Raw genomic sequence first — 23,825 nt, forward strand, 5'->3', positions numbered from 1 at the left:
TAGTGGGGGTAGAGGATCCCCAGAACCTTGAAGAAATTTGGCAACTGCACCAAATCATAAGATACATGACAAAAAGAAGCTAGGAAATAACGCGGCCCACCAGCACGGTGTTTCCATGTTGAGTATGTGACTGTGAATCCATACTTCGGATTTGGTGAGATGATTCACATCCAAAGAGAGAAATGATTTTAACTATGGAGATTAGTATGATTCCTTTCTGCGTGGAATTTTGATGTTTAGTTGCTGATTGTTATTGAGATGACAAGTGATGTTAGCAGCGCAGACCAATAATCTTCGGCAATTAAGACAAGCTGATCTTAGTAAGCGCCAGTGAAAGGCGCATGTTAAGCTTTAACCAATGAAACAAACTCGCAGCCTTGTCGCAATAAGTGTCGCGCCTTTTACATTATCATCGCTTTTCGTGCACATATTTCTCATTCTCCAGGGGATATGCTAATTATAGTCGCATATGGAATTGGAAAGTAGTACTGCAAAATGAGTTCCAAAAAGATCATCGAGTTTCCAGATGTTTCGAATAAGCTTCAAGCTCCTTCCAAGAAATCGTTATTTGAGAGGCAGAAAGCAGATGCAGAAGCGAAGAGGTTGAGGGAGGAGGCGGAAACGAAGGCTGTATATGAGGATTTTGTGAAAAGTTTCGATGATGAAGATGATGCGCCTGCAGCTGGAGCTGATGGTATGGGAGGAATGGGCGGCATGGGAGGAAATAGACATTTTGGAAGAGGAGGATTTAGTAGTGGAATGGGAAGAGGAGGTTTTGGGGACAGTAGAGGAGGATTTGCGCCACGAGGAGGAATAGGGATGGGCAGTGGACCGGGGAGCTTAGGGCCTTTACCCGGGAATATGAGCAATAATCCTTTACCAAAGAAAAGAACATTCGAAGGCTTCGCACAGAGCTCCTCGCGCAGAGACGACAAAGGTCCATTTGCATTTGACGACTACAGTCATGACGGACCTGCATCAAAAGTCCTCAAGACATTCGATCATGACGAAGACAGCATGGGGACCAGCAGAGACGAGGAGAGAGCTGTGGCCAAACCCACCTTACGACTGGCATCTCTACCTCCTGGTACCTCGCCTGCTGTCATTAAAGCTTTACTCCCTACAAACTTGACAGTCGATGCTGTCAGAATTATACCACCTTCTGGTCCAACCTCATTTACGGAAAGAAAATCGATGTCGGCGATCGTCACACTGGCCAAAGACACCCCCGCGAATGACATTGACACAACAGTCAACTCGCTACAAAACAAATACTTGGGATTTGGATATTATTTGAATTTGCATAGGCATTTGTCATCAGCGGCGATCTCGAATTCTACACAGATTTCAAATATAGGGAGTGCAGCGGCCTCGCAACCTTTCGGCGCCAAACCAGTCAATCCACCAGCAGCTCGCGGAGGGTTTTCAGGGTCGTCTCATCGTGGGGGCTTTGCTCCCCCTACCTCTTATAACAACACACCTCAATTAAGCCGATCCACACTTTTTGTTCCAGTCCAGCCACCACAGGATATTAAAGAATTAAAACTCATTCACAAAACTATTGAATCGCTTCTCACTCATGGACCTGAGTTCGAAGCGCTCTTGATGTCACGCGCTTCCGTTCAGCGAGAAGAAAAATGGGCATGGTTATGGGATTCGAGGAGTACAGGTGGTGTTTGGTATCGGTGGCGATTATGGGAGGTGCTGACAGGTTCGCAATCCAAAAGAGGGCAAGGAAAATACCTACCACTATTTGAAGGTTCTTCGGCATGGAAGCAACCCGATCAACCTTTAGCATATGAATACACGACCCGTCTAGATGAATTTGTTTCGGATTCTGAGTACAACTCATCTGACGAAGACGACTCTGGTGATGAAGGTGCTAGACGTCCTCCAATTGACCCAAACACACTAAATGAGGACGGAAAAGCATATCTGAACCCTCTTGAGAAGGCTAAACTCACACACCTTCTATCACGCTTACCTACTAGTACTGGCAAACTACGAAAAGGAGACGTAGCTCGAGTCACTGCATTTGCAATCTCACATGCAGGTCGAGGAGCCGATGAAGTCGTCTCGGCAATTGTATCTAATGTCGAAAAGCCCTTTGCTTACACATCCGCAAATCCCGATCGCAAAAAGGACAAGGAGAGAGATAATAGCGGTGATGAAAAAGACGATAATGCCGAGGAGGAAGACACCAGTTCTGCGTCACTAATAGGCTTATATATTGTATCTGATATTTTATCAAGTAGTTCTACGAGTGGTGTCCGACACGCATGGCGCTATCGACAACTATTCGAGCAGGAAATGCGGAGGAAAAAGACGTTTGAGGGATTGGGGAGGATGGAGCGGAAAATGAAGTGGGGGAGATTAAGGGCCGAGAAGTGGAAGAGAAGTGTAGGGAATGTGTTGGGTTTATGGGAGGGTTGGTGTGTGTTCCCACAGGAAAGCCAAGACGAGTTCGGTAAGGTGTTCAGGGAACCTCCTTTATCAGCCGAAGAATTGAAAGAGATAGAGGAAAAGGGCAAGGAGGAGAAGAACAAAGAGAAGAGCAAATGGAAAGCGGTCGAGGTAGCACCAAAGGAGAAAGTTAAAGAGGAAGCTGATGAAGGGGGCTTGGATGGTGAACCGATGGTAGAAGATGATGAGGATGTAGATGGTGTACCAATGGAAGAGGAAGATGTGGACGGAGAACCAATGGTGGATAGTGATGATGGTGGTGATCTGGATGGAGAACCTATGCAAGTACGAGAAGATGAAGGGGACACGTATGAACCCCCTCCTGCTGTGGAGACAGCACCAGACCCGACAGTGAAGGCCGAAGAGTCTGCACCGCCGAGAAGAGCAAGACCGCGAGCAGTAGATATGTTTGCTGACTCGGATGATGAGGATTGAGTGGCAGAAGTCGCGTTTAGGTTGTGCTGGTGTGATCCAGAGGCAATATTATATAAATACAAGATACCAGATTTTCATTCATTATCTCCATCTTTCTCGTACTAATCTTAACTCCTGCTCACATCTCTGGTTTTCCTCAGAGAACAAAATCTGACATCCATCCCCCTAAGGAATTTTCTCGAATTACATTATTCGTACCGCTAGCTTCTACGAGTTATCTTGTATTCAAAGTTTGGTATAAGAAGAAGACCAAAGAAAGTCTGAACGCACACAAATAAGCGAAGGTCGTTTATTTGAATTTGAGGGTTTTGCTTGTCAAAAAACGATTCAAATGTAAAAGGCATAGGATAGAAGACGTTGAAGAATGAGTTCAACATAAATATGAACATGAATGTGAATAGTATGTCAATTAATTAAAAGCATGCTCCTAGCCAGTCTGATTCCCAAATTCCCATGTCATGCACCAATACCAATAACCCGTTAATCCTACCCAACCGTTGCAAAACTCATGTACAGCGAATCACCCTGTACTACTTTTATCTTATTACAAAAATAAACCATGAACGAAGACAATATTACCACTTCGGCCCCGCACTACTAGCTCTCCTCTCCCTCTTTCCATTGTGCCCGTCATTAGCTACACTTCCCCTTCGCCGTAACCCTCCCGCCTTTCTCCTTCTCACAATCTGATATCCTCTATCTAGCTCTGTCTCCACAGCACATCTAACTTTAAGTGCTCCGACAGCTGGCCATACACTTTTTTCTCCTCTCAATGTCCAATAGTCTAGACTGTCCTGAGTAGGCGTCTCGAGAAGGCGGATGAAATCACCTGCGGACAGAACTGGAACAAGTGTTACGGATGCGGCAGGTATATGTTCATCTACCAGAAACCTGCGAATAGAAAGAGGGAGAAGCTGCAAGGAATCGAGTTGTTGTAGTCGATGATGAATTTCCATGGTTATGAGACGTAATAGGCCACCAGTTAAAGAGGTGCGTCCGCCGCGAGTGTAGAGGCGAGAGGGGCCGTGCATGTCAGATTGTAGAAACGGGACAAGATAGGGACGGGCCTGAGAGACGATGAAGTGGTTTACGTTGAAGAGCTCGGCGATGCGAGAGAGGGGCGAGTCGCGGTCAGTATATGAAGCGTGAGTCCAGGGGTGGAATGTAGCATCTGCGGCAGCGGACCAGGGAATTATGGTGCCGGTCAGAGGATCTTTGCATTTCAGGGTTACAGAGGATCCATAAAGAGAGGGAGTTGAAGCATTAGATGCTAGGGCTGCAGACCATATCAACTACTTAGGTTAGCAGTGCATTTGATTATGAGAATGAAGAGAGTATACGCACAACATTGGGTGCTGTGAGATAGTTAAGTAGATTTGGTACCCCCCCCTTTCCACTCGTAGCCACCGTAATGTTCAAGACTCTCTTAGTCTTATTATATGCCTCTTCAAATGTCAAATCACCTACATTTGCCCGCACACATTCCTCTAGTACTTTCACATCCAAAAAGTACCCCTCCCTATAAAATCTTTTTACTCTCCTCGTCAATGTATCCCACCACCCACTCGTACCTTGGAGTCCTCTTTCTTTCCCCGCAAAAGCTGACAGATCAATACTCTCCCCATTCAAAAATTTTGGCAGCTCATCTTCCGTGTGAATTCCCACCAATGCGGCGATGAGCGCTCCCGTTGCTGTACCCGTTACAATTCTGGGTAATAAACCCCTATTAAACAACGCTTTCACAACTCCCAAATGACATAGTCCAAATATTGCCCCGCCCTGTAATACCAATGTGCTTCTTCCAAAAGCCTGCCGAGTGTCATGCAAAAGATCCAACTTCGCCTGACTGCTAAAGCCCATCACCGCTCCATTATTCCCATCAGCGCCGGGTGTCGTAGGCAATTGAGTCACATCCGCTACCGCTTGCGCGACTTGTGTAATATAATCTTCGATTAAGAGTTTCGTCCCTGCAAATGCGCGATTGAAAAGCCGAGGAGCGGATATATTCCCCAGGTTACGTACAAGACCAGATCTCAGCAGATTGACCAGTTGTAGAATATCTCCTTCTTCGCGGGCTATTATGATTGATTGCAATCGCTCGTGTATCAATCGATAATCGTAGTACTTGGATGTAGGATTCTGGCGCCTGATTGCAATCCTGTTAGCTATTGTTCACCGCATATAAAGAGGGTTTTGGTGTAAACAGACCATAAATCATTTCCCAACAAAACATCTAACTGAAAAGCAGCTTCTTCCCATTCCTCATATGTATGAGCATCTTTTAAAAGATCTGACCAAAGTCGTACTGGTTTCTTTCGAGTCATCCATTGAATGAACCTCTATTTGTGCCATTGTTAGCGTTGCTCCGTTTACGATACTTCATAACAAGCTATCAATCTCCTTACTCTTTGCCAGAAGTACATGACCTCTAAGAGCATACTCCATATTCCTGATAAAATTCCAGTCATTTTGAGAATAACAAAAGTCCCTCGGACCTGAACTACATGTTTGATTATACAAGGTTGACAGTTTATTTATTTACGAAAGAAGGGTTCTAATAAGAATGAGGATTAGCATGTGATGATTTCCCCAGATTGTCAAGGATAAAGCTTTGGCCTATCTTCTTTATGCAACAACACCATATGCATTACTAGGTAGGTAGGTATCAACAGCTTTCACATACGGATAAAATATTCGTGTTAAATGAATCTTTCGGTCACAATGCTATTGCATGTAGTGCAGCCCTTGCTAATTCGATAATCTTTTGGAAACATACACATATCTTAAAATGCATGTGTAGTAAACGCTTAGTTAGCTATTGTACAATCTGTTAGAAAACGCCGGGTATGGTATGAGAAGCACAGGAAATGCCTTTCGAAATGCCTGGTATATGAACGCAATATCTATGGCCACTATTAAACTTCTAAAGTTGAGCTCATTCATCATCGTCATCCTCAATAATGTTACGCTTTCTCCTGTTTCCACCAGCTTCTGCATGTGGAGCTTGAACGACATCCTCGTCATCCAGATCAGCTTCGGCATCTGCGTCAGCATCGCTATCTTCGGCAGGTTTTGACGTCTTCTGTTTCTTGTGCCTAGGAGCTTCATCACTCTCATCAAGGATTTCTTCTTCCTCATCGTCGTCTCCACCACCTTCCTCAAGTTCCTCATCGCTAGATGCCAAAAAGTCATCCTCTTTGTCGTACTCGTCTTCACGATTTCTACCACGAGGAAGGTCGTCGTCCGAATCATACTCTGGTCTACGGCGAGGACGCTTAGCTCCAGCAGGTTTACGTGGTCCACGACGTCCAGGGCGACCATCTATATCATCGAGAGTAAGACCTGCACCCACACCCACACGACGTCCAGTCGATTGACTGGCTCTATCAAGCTGAGCCTCACGACGACGTTGAGCACGCATTCGTTCCTTTTCTGCCATTTCTGCTCGCTTCTTTTGAAGTTCAGGATCTTCATTTTTGACGATCATATTTAGACGTTTCTTTTCACCTCCTTCTAGACCAGTAGCTGCAGTAAGATTCTTTTTCAACCTGTTCAGAGCATCATCTTCAATAGACTTGTTGGGCCTGACTGTGTACTCGTTGGTCATGTGTCCTACGACAACAAGAATTTGTGATGTAACTGAAGGTGAAGCCATGTAACTATGTGAGTCCAAGACTTCGTTGTATTTGCTATCCTTAGCGGGCGCAAGAGGCTTGCTCTGTAATTCATAATGCTGGTCGCCAATAGCTAGAGTGGTACTTCCATCGCTCCATGTGTATATGTTCGTATTACTTTCGAGTTTGCCAGAGTCTGACTTGCGATAGCGGATCGTTGATTCGGCAACATTCCTGGCCGAGAAATTTGCGGATTGGGTAGAGGCATGGTGATCGGAGACGGGGATTTCAAAAGTCTCAGGATTATATTCTCGAGGCTCAATTCCAAAGAATTTTGGAAGGCGAAATGTATGGAACTGTGAAATTATTAGCTATGTGCACAAAAGATGATTGGAATGAGGCGCATTTACTTCTCCATCTGAAGGTCTCGGAACTGGATGTCTGAATATGTCAGCCTCGAGAATTCGCGCATTTCGAGTATCTTCCGCCGGTAATTCTTCTTCATCGTCCCTGTTAGGTACTCTATCATCGCGCCCCTCATCGTCTCCCGAATCCAATTCTGCGTCACTCAACACCCTGGGTGGTGGTGGTGCGGTCTCTGGCTCCTCATCAGGAACATCTCCAAACAGATCATCCTCCTCATCGACATCGGAGATATTGTTCATAACTTCATCTTCTGAATTGGATGCCATTTCAAGTGGTGTGTGTATTTATGGTTGTAAGGTAAAAAATGTCCAAAAGGTAAATCGCGAAATTCCGTCGTATCGTACTTCGTGAACTTCGCGTAAGGCTAGATGCTAAGAAGAGAAGCTTTGATAGGTATCGTTGAAAGCGATATATTGCGAGTAAAATCGAATCAATTTGAATCGACGTAAGAAGTGCCTGTAATTTGTACGTGCTCAGTGAATCGTCTTCAATACAACACCTCTTTTAGCCGTACTAGACAATCAATTGGTGAATGAAGACACACCAAACGTCTGATACAAGTGGAGGATACAAAGCAGCAAGCAAAATAATGCAAGGGCAGCAAGAAGTGATACACCGCCTTCTCGGATTGTTAACCAATGATCAAGGAAGTTTTGGATAGAGTGGACGGAAGAACATTAAGGAACAAGCCGACGCTAATCTATTCAAGACTTCCTAAGCTTTTCTGTTTGTCTCCTATTCCTACTTGATATCAAATACAAACCACAATCTTTCAACTACCTCTCGACTCAACCACTTTTTGTTTTGAAAGTCGACTTTACTGAGTTATCTTGGTAATTTTTGAGATTCGATAAATTGTCTGACTTGAAAGATTCAGCAATATGTCAAACTTGTTTTCAGGAATGTACGTGGTCGGATTTCCTTACTTGTCGTTCTGGTTGCCTTTTGATATTTGGAGCTCCTGTGGTGATACTTGATTATTTTGCCACTTGGATTCACCAGTGGTAAAACATGGACGGGGGAAATGTTCGATTAATGGAGGGCATTTAATTTGGGGTGCAGTGATATGAGAAGTTGGCTCATTGTCACCGCCCAGAAAGCTTATATCTCGGCCCAATCGACCTATCAGGAAGCAAGTTGCTTGAGTCATGTTATCAGACGAGAAGCCTTAGGAGCAATCTCATCTGTCAATCTTATAAGTCTGGTTAAGGGGTGGCTTTCCATCAGCAAGGCGATCATATTTTCTTCCAAAAATGATACCTATAATATGTGTTGATTTGACTAAAGGCATATCTGCTCTCCAGATTTGTCGTTGATGCATTGAGCCCTTCGTATTTGTTATTTTGAGTCTTCCTAAAACTTTCCACTCAATTTCGCCATTCCCCAAGCTTGTGTAATATTCTATCTTTTGCTTCTGGTCAACTTGACAAGGGAAACTGCTAACAATATTGTGTTTGTAGAAGTGGCCGCTTTCGTGGTAGTGGTAAGAGTTCTGGCGCAAAGAGTCCGGGTGGACTTAACGGAGTTTCGCCAACCTCTCCTACAGGCAATTCCCCCGTCAATTCTTCGTCACCCGCCAACATGGCACCCCGCATCTCGCCACTCCCCAACTCGCCTTCGCTCTCACAAACAGTGTCTATGGATGATCAGCAAGCCCCCCCTGCAGGCAATGATCCACTAGCCGCCTACAACCTTCCTCGCCCGAAGCCACTCTGGCTTAATAATGCTTATGCTAAGCACATTGTTAAGGGTAATTTTATGACATTGTCTGCTCGCCCAAAGACAGTTGAGCCTGGAGAGTGGATTGCCCATCAAGGTAAGAGAATGAGGAGGTGCTAACAGTCATGTGCTAACAATCGTAGTGGTTGAACATTATCGTATCTTGTGGAACTTTGTTCGGGTAATTCATGAAAAAGAAGAAGATGGTAACACCATTTGTAACCCCCAGACTTGCCCCCGCATGTCTGCTGGCGCGTAAGCCTGCATTTCTAAGACCTACCGACTTGATATCTGATAAGCTTTACTAGAAACCACTCTTTCACATGGTTGAACTCACGTAGAGAGCCTGTCGAAGTACCGGCCCACGAGTACATCTCCCTCATGCAGCGCTGGATCTCTGGAAAGATCGATAATACCGCAATTTTCCCCACTGATCCTGCCGGAATCTCATACTGTCACAACAGTGCCGGTCCTGAAATTGCTGGCTCGACTTATGCTTCTGGTGGAGTCAACACACCTGGTTCAAACACACCCATTCCCGCTGGCCCAACCACACTCACAACCTCTCTCTCTCAACTCGCCGGAGCTGGTGATTGGATCGGCAAGAGCAGTGGATTTCCACAAGAATTTGTTGATGTATGCCAAACCATCTTTAGACAAATGTTCCGAGTCTATGCTCATCTCTACTGGGGACACTTCATTGAGCCTTTCTACCATCTCAACCTCGACAAGCACATGAATAGTTGCTTTAGTCACTTTGTTTTGACAGCAACCGAGATTGACATGTTAAAGCCACATGAATTGGAGCCCATGCAACCATTGATTGACCTCTGGGCTGCCAATGGAACATTTCCACCTGAGTCTAAGGCTTACGCTTGTGCAAATCTTAAGGCTGGAGAGAGACTTCTTCAAGCTGCCGGTTAATAAGATCGCTGCAGGTCACTACAAGCATACAGGCGTTTAGGAAAGCGATTTGATAGAAGGGTTCATGATGTGCTTGACGATTGCATATGAAAGCTTCTTATTTTTGCGAGATATCTCAAAGATTGATGGCATGGTTCTGCATGGTTATGTTTTGGGCTGGCGTTCCTGTTTTTTTTAAATTTTTTTTTTAAGAATAGTGCCCAGGTTTTTAAACTTGATGTTTCACATGTAAATGCGCTCTAGCATTATGCAGAAAATGATAAATATTATTCAAAAAATTCGTGACCGTCTCCTCGCACAGTTTAATTGTCGTTACAACAAGCTTACCTAGGTAGACTAATACTATCCACGATGCTTCGCTTGCTTATATACAAAGTCAAGAATGAATAAACTACAGCAGATATCCTAAGATCCATCTAGCAGGACGATAAAACAGGGACACCAAATTATACTTTCTGGGTATTATCCTAAAGTACTATAATTTAGGTGATGTCAACTTGTAATTAATGTTTGAGTAATATTTAGAGACTTCCGTGGATTTGATTCAGTGATGTTGATATGGAATAGTACGTTCTGATGAGCAAGCAAAATGATTGGTCCACTTGATGATGCGACAAAGAAGGGGCGGGCCGCCTATTATCCGGCTCCAGCGACGTAACCCAGCATCACAAAATAATAATAATGCGCCGACAGCAAATGCGGTAAATCATTGCAAACCAAACATACACCCCAATTTATCTTTCAACTTAGGAACGATGTCTACATCTACTGGGACAGGTTGGGCACAGCTTCGTCAACAAGCTCGGTCGTTGGAAACACAAGTAAATTATATATACCTCGCAATAGCTATCGCCCACGAAACTAACAACCCGGGCAGACAGAAACACTATTCCATACCTACTCACAATTCTCAGCCGTTTCCAATATTCCGCCAAAACCTTCAGAAGATGAAAGATCCACTGAAATGAAGCTACAAGAAATTCTAGAAAAGGTGAACAGATCCTCACTGCAAGCTCAAGAACTTAGTCTCACACTTACGTTTTAGAGAGAAAATCTGATATCGCAACTCTCCCGTCTCCTCGACAGCGACTCTTCCCTCACGGCCTCTGCAACCCGTCAAAATAATCTTACCCGTCACCGAGAGATTCTCCTCGACCACCGTCGCGAACTTTCCCGCATTCGTTCTTCCATTTCTGAAGCTCGCAATCGCGCAAACCTACTCTCAAATGTGCGCTCTGATATCGACGCTTATCATAGCAATAATCCAGAAGCCGCAGAGGCGGACTATATGTTGGGAGAAAGGAGTCGTATTGAGAATAGTCATAACATGACGGACAGTGTGCTGAGCCAAGCTTATGCTGTTAATGAGAGTTTTGGGCTACAGAGAGAAACGCTGGCCAGTATTAATCGGAGGATCACTGGGGCTGCAAGTCAGGTACCGGGATTGAATAGTTTGATTGGGAGGATTAGCGCGAAGACGAGGAGAGATGGAATTATTATGGGCAGCTTTATCGCATTTTGCTTCTTGGTGTTCTTGTACTTTATGTGACGATAGGATAGCACGATGCATGTTATGGTAATGAGAACACAGGCAAGGCGTTTGGAGTGGAACGGTCTGGGATATGACCAAATTGTTGTACAGTATAAGAACGGCTTATGGGTATATTCAGGGATATCATGCTCGACGTTCAGCTTTTGCTGCATCTTCTATGCTCTCCTTCTTTGCGGCAGCGTCCCCTGATTGCTGTGCACCATTTTCCAGTCTCTTTTGCGCGAGGGGTGCTTTAGCATCCTCCAAGAGTCGGGAAACATTCTTGACCAAGACATCCTTCTCATATTCTTCAGCATTACCACTGCCCGCCCACCTAATCTTACAATCCCCATCTAGAATGTATGTATACCCGACCTTACTATTTAATAGGCCTATAGCATCTTTCATCTCATCCGTAAGACCCTTCTGGACCACAAAATATCTCTTCCACATCCATTTTGGCAGCCTTTTCCTTAAACTCGACCGAAAGAACTTGATGATCATAGCTTTCAGGTAGTTCTCTTCGAAGTTGATATGTACCATTTGCGCCAATTCCTTGTTGTTTCTGACCACCTCATGTAAACCTGGGTTACTCTTCTCGGATGCAAATGTAGCCGCCTGGTTTTCTGCCCATGCACCACTGAATACGGACACAACTGAGACCTTGCCCTCTAGTATGGGTGTTGTATTTTCATATAGGGTAGAGTCTGGTTCTAAAGTTCGGCCGCTTAAATTGGGGAAATAGAGCGCGCGATCGGCTTTGAAGATTCGGGGAGGTGCCAGGAAGGATTTTCCCTTGTGATATTTCATATTGCTCCATTCTCTGTAATATGGTTTGGCCATTGCCCGCGGTCCTAGATCCTTGATATTAGTGACCTGCACACATAATTTTATACAAGCAAGGCTCACAATCTCTTGCGCTTTTCAAGATGCTTCTCCCAATTGACGAAGTCATCTCTTTTTTCTTTCAATGACCTATTATCCACTCCACTATTCTGACCTGCTCTTGGTGGTTGCGGAAGTCCAATTGCTCGATCCAAAGGCTTGGGCGTAAAATTTTCCACCCTCTTGCCCGAAGCTCTTGGGGCTTCATCTAGAACTGAAGGAGTTTCTGGCACCGGTGATGGCGTCTCTTTCTTTTCGTCCCATCGTCGATATGTAGTAGTGAATGAACGCCATTGGCATAGCATACATGCTGAAGCATCTAATTGCTTCCTTGCGGATCGTATTGGCAATCGTGTAAGGATCATATTCGTTATGATAAGGGAAGTCGTGCAGGAAACCTAGAAGCCCCGCTAGCAATTCAGCATGCGCGCCTGAAAGATTCTCTTTACCCCAGAATTAATTTTTTTCCCCAGAGTTTCCCGAACGCTGATAAGCCGCCGATAACCGAAATCCCCAGATTGTTACCTCCGCAAAGATCATGAATGTAACTTTCTATTCCAAAGAATACGAAAATATTACAACCTTTTTCTTTCCATCCCTATCGAAAATTGTATGAGCTCCTGATTTAAGATTGTACAAGATGCGTTATAACTTCTATTCCAGAGTGTTGAGTAGGCAATGGAACGTCTATCAAGGTCTCAATCTCCCCAAACGATGCCCAACCACATACAAATACTTCCATGCATCTGCGAAGCGATCAGCCATAAAACCTTTTATGTTGGCAGATATTGGAGAAGGTTAGAAGATCAGTGTACCTAGATGAAGACTTCATACTAAGATATGTTTCAGGAATTAAAGAATGCGAAATCATACAATGGTTCGTGGAACCAGAAGCTCGGGTGGAGGAATGGGACAAATTGTGTGAAGTGCAAAGTGACAAAGCGTCGGTCGAGATTACCAGTCGATTTTCGGGCGTCATAAAGAAACTCCATTATGAAGCTGGGGATATGGCACAAGTGGGGAAAGCTCTCCTGGATATTGATATACAAGGGGAGATCGAACAAGAGAGTGCGGATGCCATTGAAGGGTCAAGTGCTGGTAATGACTCTAAAGGCCAATCCGTGGACAAGTCACCAATGGAATACAAAGTGGATGTTCCAGGTGCCTCTCAGCCAGCTGCCGAGACTCGATCCTCTTCATCAACTCCAAGAGGAAAGCATGCGTCATTGGCAACACCAGCAGTAAGGCATCTTACAAAAGAGCTAGACGTCAATATATTAGATGTGACAGGTACGGGGAAAGACGGCCGCGTACTCAAGGAAGACGTACATCAGTTTGCAAAGCAAAGAGATGGGGCCCCGTCAAAAATCCAGGAACCCTTCGTAGAGGCAAATGGGGGTCCTCAAAAGGAGTATACCACTTCATTAACGCCTGTTCAACAGCAAATGTTCAAAGTCATGACGAAGTCTTTGGCCATACCTCAGTTCCTCTACACCGATGAAATTGACTTTACGAAACTCTCCCAAGTACGAGATCGTATTAATAAACAACTGGCAAGCTCTCCCATCAACGGGGTTGCCAAGCTATCCTACCTCCCCTTCATCATCAAAGCTGTCTCTCTAACTCTCAATCATTACCCCATTCTGAATGCTCGGCTCGACATTGATCCTACTTCGCAGAAGCCCATCTTAACAATGCGTCCTCAACACGATATCGGCATCGCAATGGATACTCCCACAGGTCTCCTCGTTCCTGTCCTAAAACACGCCCAATCCACGTCTACCCTCCTCACCATAACTCAATCTCTCACCAATCTTCAATCCCTTGCCTCAAGCTCCACCCTTACCTCCTCTCACCTCTCCGGTGGTACTATAACCATCTCCAATATCGGCAACATCGGCGGTACCTACCTTTCTCCTATCATCGTCGATTCCCAGCTCGCCATCCTCGGCATTGGCAAACTACGCACTATTCCCGCGTTCGATGCTCACGGAAATGTTGTTCCAAAACAAGTCATCAACTTCAGTTGGAGCGCCGACCACCGCGTAATAGACGGTGCAACCATGGCCCGCGCAGCTGAAATGGTCAGAGGATATATCGAAGATCCAGAAACCATGCTTCTACATATGAAATGATGCATTATTGTGCATCCAACGCACATGACATCATCTCATCGTTCACGTCTTACATATATATAGGCGGAGTAAAAGTGGCTGAGGAATCCAAGACCACGAGATCGTTCTTCGCTTCAGCTCACAAGATCTCCTTCTGCACTGCATTCTGCATCACCTTATGATAGTTGACAGAAACACAACATACGCAAAGACCGTGATACCATACCCCACGGACATAAGGATTTATTTTTGTCTCCTGCTTCCAATTGGGTAATCAGAGTCACGAAGTATGCTTCCACGTTGATGAATTAGGCAACCGCCTCGAAAAGTAACTAACTTGTTACAAATGACTGCGTTGCATTCGGTGTTTAAAGAGGGGGTTCGGGCTCAGCTTTCGGTTTTCTTTGGAATAGGTGATAAGTTTTGCACTTGCGAAGCTTGCGAAGATTGCGAAGCATTAGCGTAGCATACAGAAACAATACAAGCAAACATGCCTGCCTGCATACATACATACATAAAATGAGAGATTGTCATTTATTGGCAAGATATACAACAAGTAGTATCATGTATCTCCTAAAACCCCTTACAATACCATCATGCATGCACGATTCATTCAGCCTTGTCGTGCGACACAGTGCGTTGTCCGACTGGGGTACATAAAGACTGATTTTCCGGGGTTGGTCGCTACCCCGCATTCGCATGAGGATAATTGGCAGATCAGGGGGGTGGTGTGTGAAGATTCTCCCGACGGTGTGCATCAACAGAAAAAAGAGGAACGAACCCAACCATTTATAGATGGCTGCATGAGGAATTTTGATGCGTGATACTCTTAATTAATCTAATTGCGTACTTGTCCAACCATCTAGTTCCTTCACCTCCTTCCAATTTCGCTTCGTTTGTTTACGGACTGTTCTCTCTCGTCTTCTCATCTTGCGACTGGTCATGACACGAAACCCCACCCATTAAAGAAACTCATGCGTTTGAACATAATAGAACCCATATCTAGCTACAGCTAGAAGAAAATACGCCAAACCCTTTTTTGCTAGCCCCACCGAGATCCGTATGCGAAATGTAAATGTAGACACATGAAATAAGAAACAAATACCATAAGCAACTCCGAATCGTGTAGCCGAGAAAATATCCGTGATTGCTCAAACCGTAGATGAATGATGAAGGATATCTAGTCCGCCAATTGGTCACCGAGCGCCGTGTTGTAATTTGAAAAGAAAATGAGCTCTCTATCTCTCCACTGCGAGTATCTTCTACAGTGCAATGGTGTAAAAGTATGAAGATCATGAGTCTCTAGCCAATTCTTTCTTTATTGCCGTGTTTATCTTCGCCAACGCATCTCGCTCGACTTCTTCTAACGATCCACTAACATCTACCTGGATCACATCTGTCTCGTCTTTTGTAGGTGGTTCGAGAATGCCAAATTGACTATGAACCATATTCGCGCCCATAAAATGGCCCTTTCGGGCGCCGACTCTCGCGAGCAATGTTTCCTCACTAGCATGCAGGTATACAAAGTGAACGAGGACATTGTGATCGTAGTAGGAAGCTACACGGATGACGTCGCGATATTTGCGCTTCAGGGCAGAGCAGGTGAGTACAACGCCTTGGGAGCCGGAGTTGAGACTTTTAACAGATTCGTCGCGGAGTTTGGTGAGCCAGTCCCAACGGTCGGCATCATTGAGGGGTATGCCTTGGGCCATTTTATCAATATTTGATTGCGGGTGGTACTGTTTTTATTTTCGTCAGAATGGCATTCTTAATTTGGTAAATAATGGAATTGATGTATATACCTCATCTCCTTCAATATATGGCAAGTTCATAGCTTTGGCGACATATTGAGCCACTGTGCTTTTTCCACATCCAGCAGGACCGGTAATCAACCAGATGTGAGAATGGCCTGTCTTGGGCTGTCTTGATGAGCCATTTGTCAATGAATTTGCAGACGACGAAGTTGATATGGGCAAATGATCCGGCATGGCTGGCGTTGGTTGAGCCATATTTGAGGAACGATTCTCATAAGACAACATGGTGAATGGAGGTTCTTTGTTCAAGCGTGGCGGGGTATTCTCTGTAGATGATATAAGAAAGGCCGGTAGAGTCAAAGTCAATTTAATTGCCGAATGAAATGGGAGGAAGTCAATGTCAAAGTGAAAAGTGATGTCATGTATTGATAGAAGTATAGCAACAATAAAATGAAATGCACGGAGAGTAAATATACTTTTTTTCTCTCTCGAAGGTTTTGTTTGTTGATGAGCTCTTGAAGTTGTTTGACGTGAGTGAGGAAAGATGACAGTATATGACGAATAACAAAGTAAACGTAGTTAATTTCAGACAATCAATCAAAAGACTCACGATGTGGGAAGGAAGTGAGGTATATAGCAAATGGTTAGGTCCCGGAGTAAGAAGGACCTAGGCAAATGACGGCAAGTGGCGGTGGGTCGTGTGCCATGTCGACCTAGTAAGGAGAAAGAAAGATGAAATAAACACCGACATGTACAGAATATGGAGTACGAGGTCGACTGGAAAAGTAATAATTGATTGTATGGGTGACGGCAGAAAATGGTACATCTAACCAAGGGAGTTTGACCTTGGCACGGTGATGTGACCCACAGAAAGGAAGTATGGAAGGTTTACGGAAAGAGAACGATTCAAGCCTCGAAAGACCCTGGTGGTTGGTGACCCATTTAAAGATCTAGTCGAGTCTCTTTTCATCACCGCTCCCCCCTCCCCCCCCCCTCTCCGCTATTAAAGTAAGAAGAAGAAGAAGAAGAAGAGGAAGGGGAAAACGATTTTGCACCATCCCTGTTGAACGAGATCTCCTTGCAAGCAGGGTTATGGTACCTGGAATTCTAGAAGCAGAAACAGAAGCAGAAGAAGAAAAAGAAAAAGAAAAAAAAAATCAGCCACTCTTGCTGTGATCAGTGATCACGGAGGGAGTAGACGTTTGAATGTTGACCTGTACGTAGGTAGTTGTAGTATCCCCCCTCCTTGCACTACATCCTACATCCTACATCCTACATACTACATACATGCAAAGGTATCTGGCAAAGGAAAAGAGTTTTACGACGTAAGAATTCGATCCAAGTTCATGGATTCGATTGAACTGACTGTGATTAGTTGACAATTTCTCCTTAAACACGGAAAAATAAGGGAAAAGCGGAGAATGTGTCCATCTCAATTCTCAAAGAAAAACGTGGAACCCATTCGGATCGATGTTCTAACTTCTAAGTCGCACGGTGACGAAAATGGAAGTTCTGCACCGGTACGTGCCTAGGTACTGGCTGTATGTACCGTCAAATTGCATTGTTTCAATTCCGATCCTCGATTAGGTGTTAAGAGTGATACTGCAGGTGACGATGCTAGATGATAGTCATAGCGATATATACGAAGTATAAGTTGTGACCTGTAAGTCTAATACGTAGCACAGCGATGCAACACGTAGCTCAGCACGTCTAGGGGAAGGGAAAAGATTCACGCGAGCCGTCTAGACGTCGCAGATACTACCTACCTCCCTCCTACCTAGTACATATGTACCTACGAAGTGAAGGCAACTTCTCAAACGTTTGATCCCGTTTGTGTTTGACGTCTCTTGGATTTTGGGTGGGAACGGATAAATTATGATGTAGGGGTATGATGTTAGGTATCCATTGATTTCAATCGTTGCAATCCAATTTCGGACATTTAATATAACACACAAGGATTTCATCATTTCTGTGGTCGAAAGGTCTAATAACTCCTGGAGCTTGTTGTAGAATCAGGTTGGTGAGAAGGGCGAGAGCAAGGTTGGTACGATTTTTTTTTTCTTTTTCCTGCCATTTCATTCGTCTGTCTTGCTTGCAAGGTTAATTTGATTTGGCCTTGCCCAACGTCAACATCATTTCTTCTTACTGCATACAATCTGCACCATCGTCTGTCTCACTAATACAATACACTTTTCAAACTATGAATAGATGATTGCCCAACTTCGTGCCCACTGCCCATTCAGGTCTTGACTCTTTACATGGATAAATAATGGCTCATATATCTTATTACAGGAAGGTTGTGGAGAAGGAGGGAGGGAGGATCGTACTCTGTGCATTCCATTCCTTTCTCCTTTTCACTCAACTCCATAATTTCACCCTCTTCCCAAAACTGTGGTTGAGAAGTCACGCTGATGATCCCTAGTCCTTGTCTGGGTAGCGGGTCTTCGATCGGGACTCTCGCATCATGTATTGAATCCCATGCTGTGGCGTACATTAGTTTTTCACGGGGGGTCCACTTCAAAGCCCGTGGGGGTCACAATGCAGCATCGCTATGGAAATGCGGCATCTGAGCATTTACGAGCGGCTCATCGTAGTGGGAAGGAGCGTGGAGCCCCAATCGATCAAGACCTTTAAGCAATAAGCTCTTTGTACCTCGATTCGCTGAGTCCGAGTCGAGAATTCTGAAAGAGTTTAATCTCTCAAGGTCACACCGCTGCTTATATGCATTTTTTGATCACAGCAGCTGACCTTCTCTAAAATCCAAGCAATTATGTTGTAACTTGGAAACCGGAAGATGCAATCGGTTATCCGGTCGAAGCCGTGTTCCTACCGGGCTCAAGGATGAAATTCCTTTGGATGTTCCACTCGAGGACTTTTGATGATTCTATGACAAACGCTCAAGGCAATCATCATGCATGTTTCAAGTATGGGGGAACCCATATTACAAAGTATATAATGAGGGGTAAAGGCAGCAGGCTTCATAAACAAGTACGGAGTAGATGTCAACACATCTGCAACATTTACACTTGGCCGAGTTCTACAATCTGTGCTTGCGTTCTAATAATATTCTAGTGTATATATGGCCATGATCAGCATTGAGCTAGTACACAAGGATGCCAACGACCATGAGAATACCTTCATTTTTCATCTTTTGGGACACATCTCGGCTCAAGGGACGGCAAACAAGGAATAAAGCTCATGGGGGGGTAATCTCACATGATTTACGTTAAACCACAATCCCCCACCTTCCTTCCGAGGTACTTGTTTCCCCACGAGCTTCTATTTGGGTAATTGTTTTTTAGCTCTCTCGAGATGGGATATCAAATTCCCATTTTGGGGAAAACCAATGTTTTACCGCATTGGCAATGTAGACAAATTGCATGAGTCTTTTTAATCTTCATGTTGGCTCAATGTTCGAGACGAATCTAATCTTTGGGAGTCGTTTCCTCAACATGCAACAGCCAACAGAGTACCAATTGATCATCTCTCAACATCTAAAACTCACAGAAAGCTCTACGATAGTAGTAACTTCTAGGCAGGAGACAATGAGTGTCCAATCAATTACAAAATGATCAGCCCCTCCATCCCATATCCTTCAAGCAGGAACGATCATTATGCAGGACAGCAAAATGTGGGGTAGACAACAGTCATATCCCGTCAGTATGTCCGATAACGCAATTCTACATCAGTGACATACACAAAGATAAAGTTACTTCTCAACTTCTTCATACCTCATGCTATCTCGTTACAACCTTGTTTGGAGATCTAATTCGACTTTTCGTTCTTCTTCAAAGTTCTTAACGAAGAACCTTCTAGTCAAAAACGGACACAGTTACCATAAAATGGCGACAATCATGCAAGAAGCAAATCGTTTGAGGAGGGTGATGGGGGAGGGCAAGGGGCCGGCGACGGGCTGCTGGCAGATGATTCCAGGAGCCAACGTTTCGAGAACTTTGGCGAGGACAGGTGTTGATTGGGTCTTGGTGGATTGCGAGCATGGGAATATAGACGGTGAGTCACTTCATTTTGGTGTCGTGTTAAGCCACTTGTTGGTGTTCTTGACATTCATGAGCTATTAGATAAACGTAGTCACTGAGCTTAAATGACTCTACTATACCTAGTGGTATCAATCACAGCCACGGTAATTCGCTGGTGGTCTGGCATGCACTGGAATTCTATGAAGCAGTAGTTACATTTGGGAAACTAAACTACATTCCGGCGTTCAAATAATCTCAAGCGTTCGAATTTCCAGGGTTTGGCCTGCAGTCTGGATTGTTGGGATGTCCATTCATTATCCAATGCCTATTCTATTTTCTGTTGAGGCCCTTTCATTCATACACTAAGCACTTCTACCGCAATCTTTTGAAATCAGGAATTAATCAATAGACGATGACAAATTATACATTTGACAATTCATCGCCACTTATCTAACGCCCCAACAGATGCCGCAATGCATGATGCAGTTCCAGCAATTGCTGCGTGCGGGGTGAGTCCGATAGTTAGAATTCCAGATAACCAAGGATGGATGGTTAAGCGTAAGTCACCAAGATTCATTGCAACATGTATGTAGATATTAATAGCTCAACAGGGGCTTTGGACTGTGGTGCGCATGGTGTACTTGTACCTCTCCTGTACACAGTAGAGGGAGCTGAACAGCTCGTGAAAAGTGCTAAGTTTCCGCCTCAAGGTCAAAGAGGCTTTGGATCACCGTTTCCTCATGAGCGCTTCAACCCCGAATTGAACTCTGATGCATATCTGAAGCAAGCCAATGACAGCATTCTGACCATGGTACAAATCGAAACCAAGGAAGCGTTGGAGAATGTCGACGCCATTGCTGCTGTCCCTGGTATTGATGTTCTTTTTATTGGTCCTTTCGATCTTGGCAACAACATTGGCCATCCCATTATTGCAGGACAAATGCACGAGAATCTTCATGCTGCAATTGCAAAGATCTTGAAGGCGGCAAATACAGCTGGAAAAAAGGCCGGTATCTTTTGTACGAGTGGAGAACAAGCGAAAGGGTACGCAGATCAGGGGTTCCATATGATGAGTGTTGCAACAGATATGCATATTTTACCACAGGGTGTAATCGCTGCCGTGAACAAGGCAAAGGGCCAAGAAGATGGCCCCAAATTGACTGGTCCCTACGGCAGATAGATCAATGATCGGTGTACATATACTTATTCGGGACCGTACGAAAACGCCTTCGGATGTTAGAATAGACTGTAGAGGTACAGTTTCGGCATAAATCAGACAGAATTTTCCCCTTCCACTTCATCCATCTTCGCTTTGACTTCCTCCTCAGTAAATCTATGCATCAGCTTTCTTGCTTTGGATGCCAATTCAGACTGTTCCTCCCCAGCATCCTCCCTACTAACGTGAATCTAACACAGAATATTAGCAAACTTTGTCTTTATTTGGGTCAAGGTAAACCAACCACAGGTGTATCAAATTCGTATAAATCCTTCCAGTGCTTTTGTCCATCTTCCATAACAGCAATCTCTCTATACACAAATGGTCTTGTATCTCGGACTTTAAATAATGTATCTTTGGCGTTGGTACAGAGTGAACAATTAGCTCTTGTGAAAAGCGTGATTCGACATGCTTGGAGTAATCGTGTTGTTGGAAACATATTGATCTAGGATGCCAATTTTTTATATTTCAAAGATCTTTCAGTATGAGCCTCAAAGTCGGTTTGATAATAGCTCAAGCAGGATGATTCGCTCCGGGGCAAGGGTTGATTTGCTCTCCCCTCCCCCCGTTCAGATTAACTTCCAACGGACCGGGATGTCGAAAGGCGGTGAGACTCACTTTACGGCAGAATACCTTAGAGCATTCTAGAAGTTGGGGAGGAAGATCTGATGTCGACTTTTCATTCTACACGATACACAAAGTTTTATATTCGAACCAGCAGTCTTCTCTCAAGGTTTCATCATTATCTCCGAATTTCTATTGAAGAGCTAGTTAGACAAGATGGCGCAAAAATGTGTACATCAATCTTGTACTAAGGTTTATACTGATCCTGAGGAAGACTGTCTGTACCATCCTGGACCACCGGTTTTCCATGAGGGTCAAAAAGGTATGCTGATTCATGCCATTCACTTTATGTAGCTCTAAATTCTTGTATATGAAACTAAAATGTGCCCAAAAAACAGGTTGGAAATGCTGCAAACCCCGCGTCCTGACTTTCGACGAATTCCTCGCCATTCCACCCTGCACAACCGGCAAACACAGCACCACAGATCATCCACCTCAGGTAGAGAAGAAACCAGCTCCAGATGTATCTGAACAAGCTTCTTCAGTGCCCTCTCCTCCCCCCGAACCTGCTAGAGCTCCAATTGCTCCAGCTCCTCAAGCTACAGCTACCCCTCCTCCCCCAGCACCAGAATCTGAAGATGATGATGCGTCGCTAGAAATTCCAGTGGGTAAAACTTGCAGGAGGAAAGCTTGTGGTCAGCAATATGAGGGAAAGAGTAGAGAGGGGGAGAAATGTGTGTTCCACCCCGGTGTGCCTATTTTCCACGAGGGTAGCAAGGGCTATACTTGCTGTAAGAGGAGAGTGTTGGAGTTTGACGAGTTTATGAAAATCGAAGGATGTAAGACCAAGGGTTCACATTTGTTCATTGGCAGTGGAGGGAAGGGGAAGGCGAAGGAGGGGGGTGAGGAGATTTTGGACACGGTTAGGTGAGTTAGTTTTGTTTGTTATGAGACGGCGTTCTCGAAGAAGTTGTGAGTACAATATTAATGATGATAAAATACAGACACGATTTTTACCAAACAGCAACCTCAGTCATCGCCTCATTTTTCCTCAAAAAGATTAAGAAGGAGGATGCAGTCGTATCCTTCTCCGCCCCTCAAGAACTTACTCTTGATCTTCCTACCACAGACGCGGTTCCCAAACGCTATAAGACTGTGGTTCCACTCTTTGGCGCAATCGATACAGAAGCATCATCATTCAAAATTATGGGCACAAAGTTGGAAGTTACATTGGTGAAGGCTGATGGTGCTAGTTGGCCAGTGTTGAGAAGTGATGAGCAGAGGACGGGCGAAATTATACAGGTTGGGAAGGCGGGTAGAGCGGTTTAGTATGGGGTGTGATGAAATGAGATGAGGATGCGATGGCGTTGAGCATATCCTTATCAGATAGATCGTCCTATTATGCATAGCGTAAGATTTTATAAAAAGAGCAAAAGCTTAATTATCTCTCAGAATTTGCGTTGCTTTATATTTGTACTTTGAGACTAGTGGCCGTCGAAGGCTTGGTTTTAATTTATACGCTTAATATGTGAAACGCTACCCTAGGATACAAAGAAACGAGCAGGCATAGATAGGGGGAAGAAAGGGTTTGCCGAAGACAAGAGTGAATGAGAGTGCATAAATTAAGGAAGTGAATGCTGGTATCACAGAAGTTAATGAATACTTTCCGTTGAGAGGGAAGACCATAGTAAAAGCCTGCCTAGGTACACTATGTTTCAGGTGATATTTCTGTGTACAGAAAGCTTGCTGGGATTTTGCATATATACTGATGTGATGATACCTGAGCTCACCGGGAGTGTATTTTTAACTTTTGATTTTAATTTGAATAATGGATGGGGAAAGTATGGGAGGGGAAGGGGAATGTGGGTGATGTTGGTGTTGATATTGGTGTTGATGTTGAAATGGCTGATAAGTCGATTTTTGGAAGGATGTTAGTTTATACCTAGGTGCCTAGGTATGCTATGCTGTGTTCTAGAGGTGGATGGTAATGGTGGGATATGGTGAGAGTGACATGGTGAGAGTGAACTATGATTTGTACATCGGATATGGGGTAGAAGAGGTGTCATCTGGATTGGTTGGCTGGTTTCGAAGGAGATTATCGGCCATTTACTATCGGACTGCAATCGCGACTATTGAGAGCCCTATTTGCATCTTGTTCTTCCTGCACATCATCTTCAAACACGTTTGTCGGACCCCTATCTAC

General features: G+C 44.4%; 11 protein-coding genes across 11 annotated transcripts; 6 read left to right on the top strand and 5 right to left on the bottom strand.

Annotated features, from left to right (window-relative positions):
- Positions 1-495: 495 nt before the first annotated feature.
- Positions 496-2,898, top strand: EAF02_004752 (uncharacterized protein; the record flags this gene model as incomplete). Its single annotated transcript, XM_038900800.1, has 1 exon — positions 496-2,898. The coding sequence occupies one exon, from the start codon at positions 496-498 to the stop codon at positions 2,896-2,898; it is 2,403 nt and encodes an 800-aa protein (XP_038759312.1).
- A 575-nt stretch (positions 2,899-3,473) lies between these two features.
- Positions 3,474-5,366, bottom strand: EAF02_004753 (uncharacterized protein; the record flags this gene model as incomplete). The annotated part of the gene is made up of 4 exons (XM_038900801.1): positions 3,474-4,190; positions 4,243-5,044; positions 5,107-5,237; positions 5,304-5,366. 4 exons carry the CDS (start codon positions 5,364-5,366, stop codon positions 3,474-3,476), a joined length of 1,713 nt encoding a protein of 570 aa, XP_038759313.1.
- Positions 5,367-5,833: 467 nt separating this feature from the next.
- Positions 5,834-7,204, bottom strand: EAF02_004754 (uncharacterized protein; the record flags this gene model as incomplete). The annotated part of the gene is made up of 2 exons (XM_038900802.1): positions 5,834-6,868; positions 6,923-7,204. 2 exons carry the CDS (start codon positions 7,202-7,204, stop codon positions 5,834-5,836), a joined length of 1,317 nt encoding a protein of 438 aa, XP_038759314.1.
- A 499-nt stretch (positions 7,205-7,703) lies between these two features.
- On the top strand, positions 7,704-9,859 carry EAF02_004755 (uncharacterized protein). The gene is made up of 4 exons (XM_038900803.1): positions 7,704-7,842; positions 8,399-8,754; positions 8,801-8,912; positions 8,966-9,859. The coding sequence occupies exons 1-4, from the start codon at positions 7,820-7,822 to the stop codon at positions 9,579-9,581; spliced, it is 1,107 nt and encodes a 368-aa protein (XP_038759315.1). The 5' UTR covers positions 7,704-7,819; the 3' UTR covers positions 9,582-9,859.
- Positions 9,860-10,336: 477 nt separating this feature from the next.
- Positions 10,337-11,245, top strand: EAF02_004756 (uncharacterized protein; the record flags this gene model as incomplete). Its single annotated transcript, XM_038900804.1, has 3 exons — positions 10,337-10,402; positions 10,459-10,572; positions 10,627-11,245. The coding sequence occupies 3 exons, from the start codon at positions 10,337-10,339 to the stop codon at positions 11,128-11,130; spliced, it is 684 nt and encodes a 227-aa protein (XP_038759316.1). The 3' UTR covers positions 11,131-11,245.
- An 11-nt stretch (positions 11,246-11,256) lies between these two features.
- Positions 11,257-12,362, bottom strand: EAF02_004757 (uncharacterized protein; the record flags this gene model as incomplete). The annotated part of the gene is made up of 2 exons (XM_038900805.1): positions 11,257-11,935; positions 12,022-12,362. The coding sequence occupies 2 exons, from the start codon at positions 12,360-12,362 to the stop codon at positions 11,257-11,259; spliced, it is 1,020 nt and encodes a 339-aa protein (XP_038759317.1).
- A 275-nt stretch (positions 12,363-12,637) lies between these two features.
- On the top strand, positions 12,638-14,132 carry EAF02_004758 (uncharacterized protein; the record flags this gene model as incomplete). Its single annotated transcript, XM_038900806.1, has 2 exons — positions 12,638-12,794; positions 12,847-14,132. The coding sequence occupies 2 exons, from the start codon at positions 12,638-12,640 to the stop codon at positions 14,130-14,132; spliced, it is 1,443 nt and encodes a 480-aa protein (XP_038759318.1).
- Positions 14,133-14,893: 761 nt separating this feature from the next.
- On the bottom strand, positions 14,894-16,842 carry EAF02_004759 (uncharacterized protein). The gene is made up of 3 exons (XM_038900807.1): positions 16,476-16,842; positions 15,914-16,191; positions 14,894-15,850 (listed from the first exon to the last, which is right to left on the bottom strand). The coding sequence occupies exons 2-3, from the start codon at positions 16,148-16,150 to the stop codon at positions 15,404-15,406; spliced, it is 684 nt and encodes a 227-aa protein (XP_038759319.1). The 5' UTR covers positions 16,151-16,191; positions 16,476-16,842; the 3' UTR covers positions 14,894-15,403.
- A 1,992-nt stretch (positions 16,843-18,834) lies between these two features.
- EAF02_004760 (uncharacterized protein) lies at positions 18,835-21,151 on the top strand. The gene is made up of 3 exons (XM_038900808.1): positions 18,835-19,876; positions 20,308-20,400; positions 20,454-21,151. Exons 1-3 carry the CDS (start codon positions 19,600-19,602, stop codon positions 21,020-21,022), a joined length of 939 nt encoding a protein of 312 aa, XP_038759320.1. The 5' UTR covers positions 18,835-19,599; the 3' UTR covers positions 21,023-21,151.
- On the bottom strand, positions 21,115-21,497 carry EAF02_004761 (uncharacterized protein; the record flags this gene model as incomplete). The annotated part of the gene is made up of 2 exons (XM_038900809.1): positions 21,115-21,249; positions 21,303-21,497. 2 exons carry the CDS (start codon positions 21,495-21,497, stop codon positions 21,115-21,117), a joined length of 330 nt encoding a protein of 109 aa, XP_038759321.1.
- Positions 21,498-21,737: 240 nt separating this feature from the next.
- On the top strand, positions 21,738-23,076 carry EAF02_004762 (uncharacterized protein). Its single transcript, XM_038900810.1, has 3 exons — positions 21,738-21,944; positions 22,021-22,549; positions 22,627-23,076. Exons 1-3 carry the CDS (start codon positions 21,839-21,841, stop codon positions 22,949-22,951), a joined length of 960 nt encoding a protein of 319 aa, XP_038759322.1. The 5' UTR covers positions 21,738-21,838; the 3' UTR covers positions 22,952-23,076.
- The last annotated feature ends 749 nt before the right edge of the window (positions 23,077-23,825 follow it).

Source organism: Botrytis sinoallii (genome assembly GCF_014898435.1).
Source record: "Botrytis sinoallii strain Bc 23 chromosome Unknown BSIN_007, whole genome shotgun sequence".
NCBI lineage: Eukaryota > Fungi > Ascomycota > Leotiomycetes > Helotiales > Sclerotiniaceae > Botrytis > Botrytis sinoallii.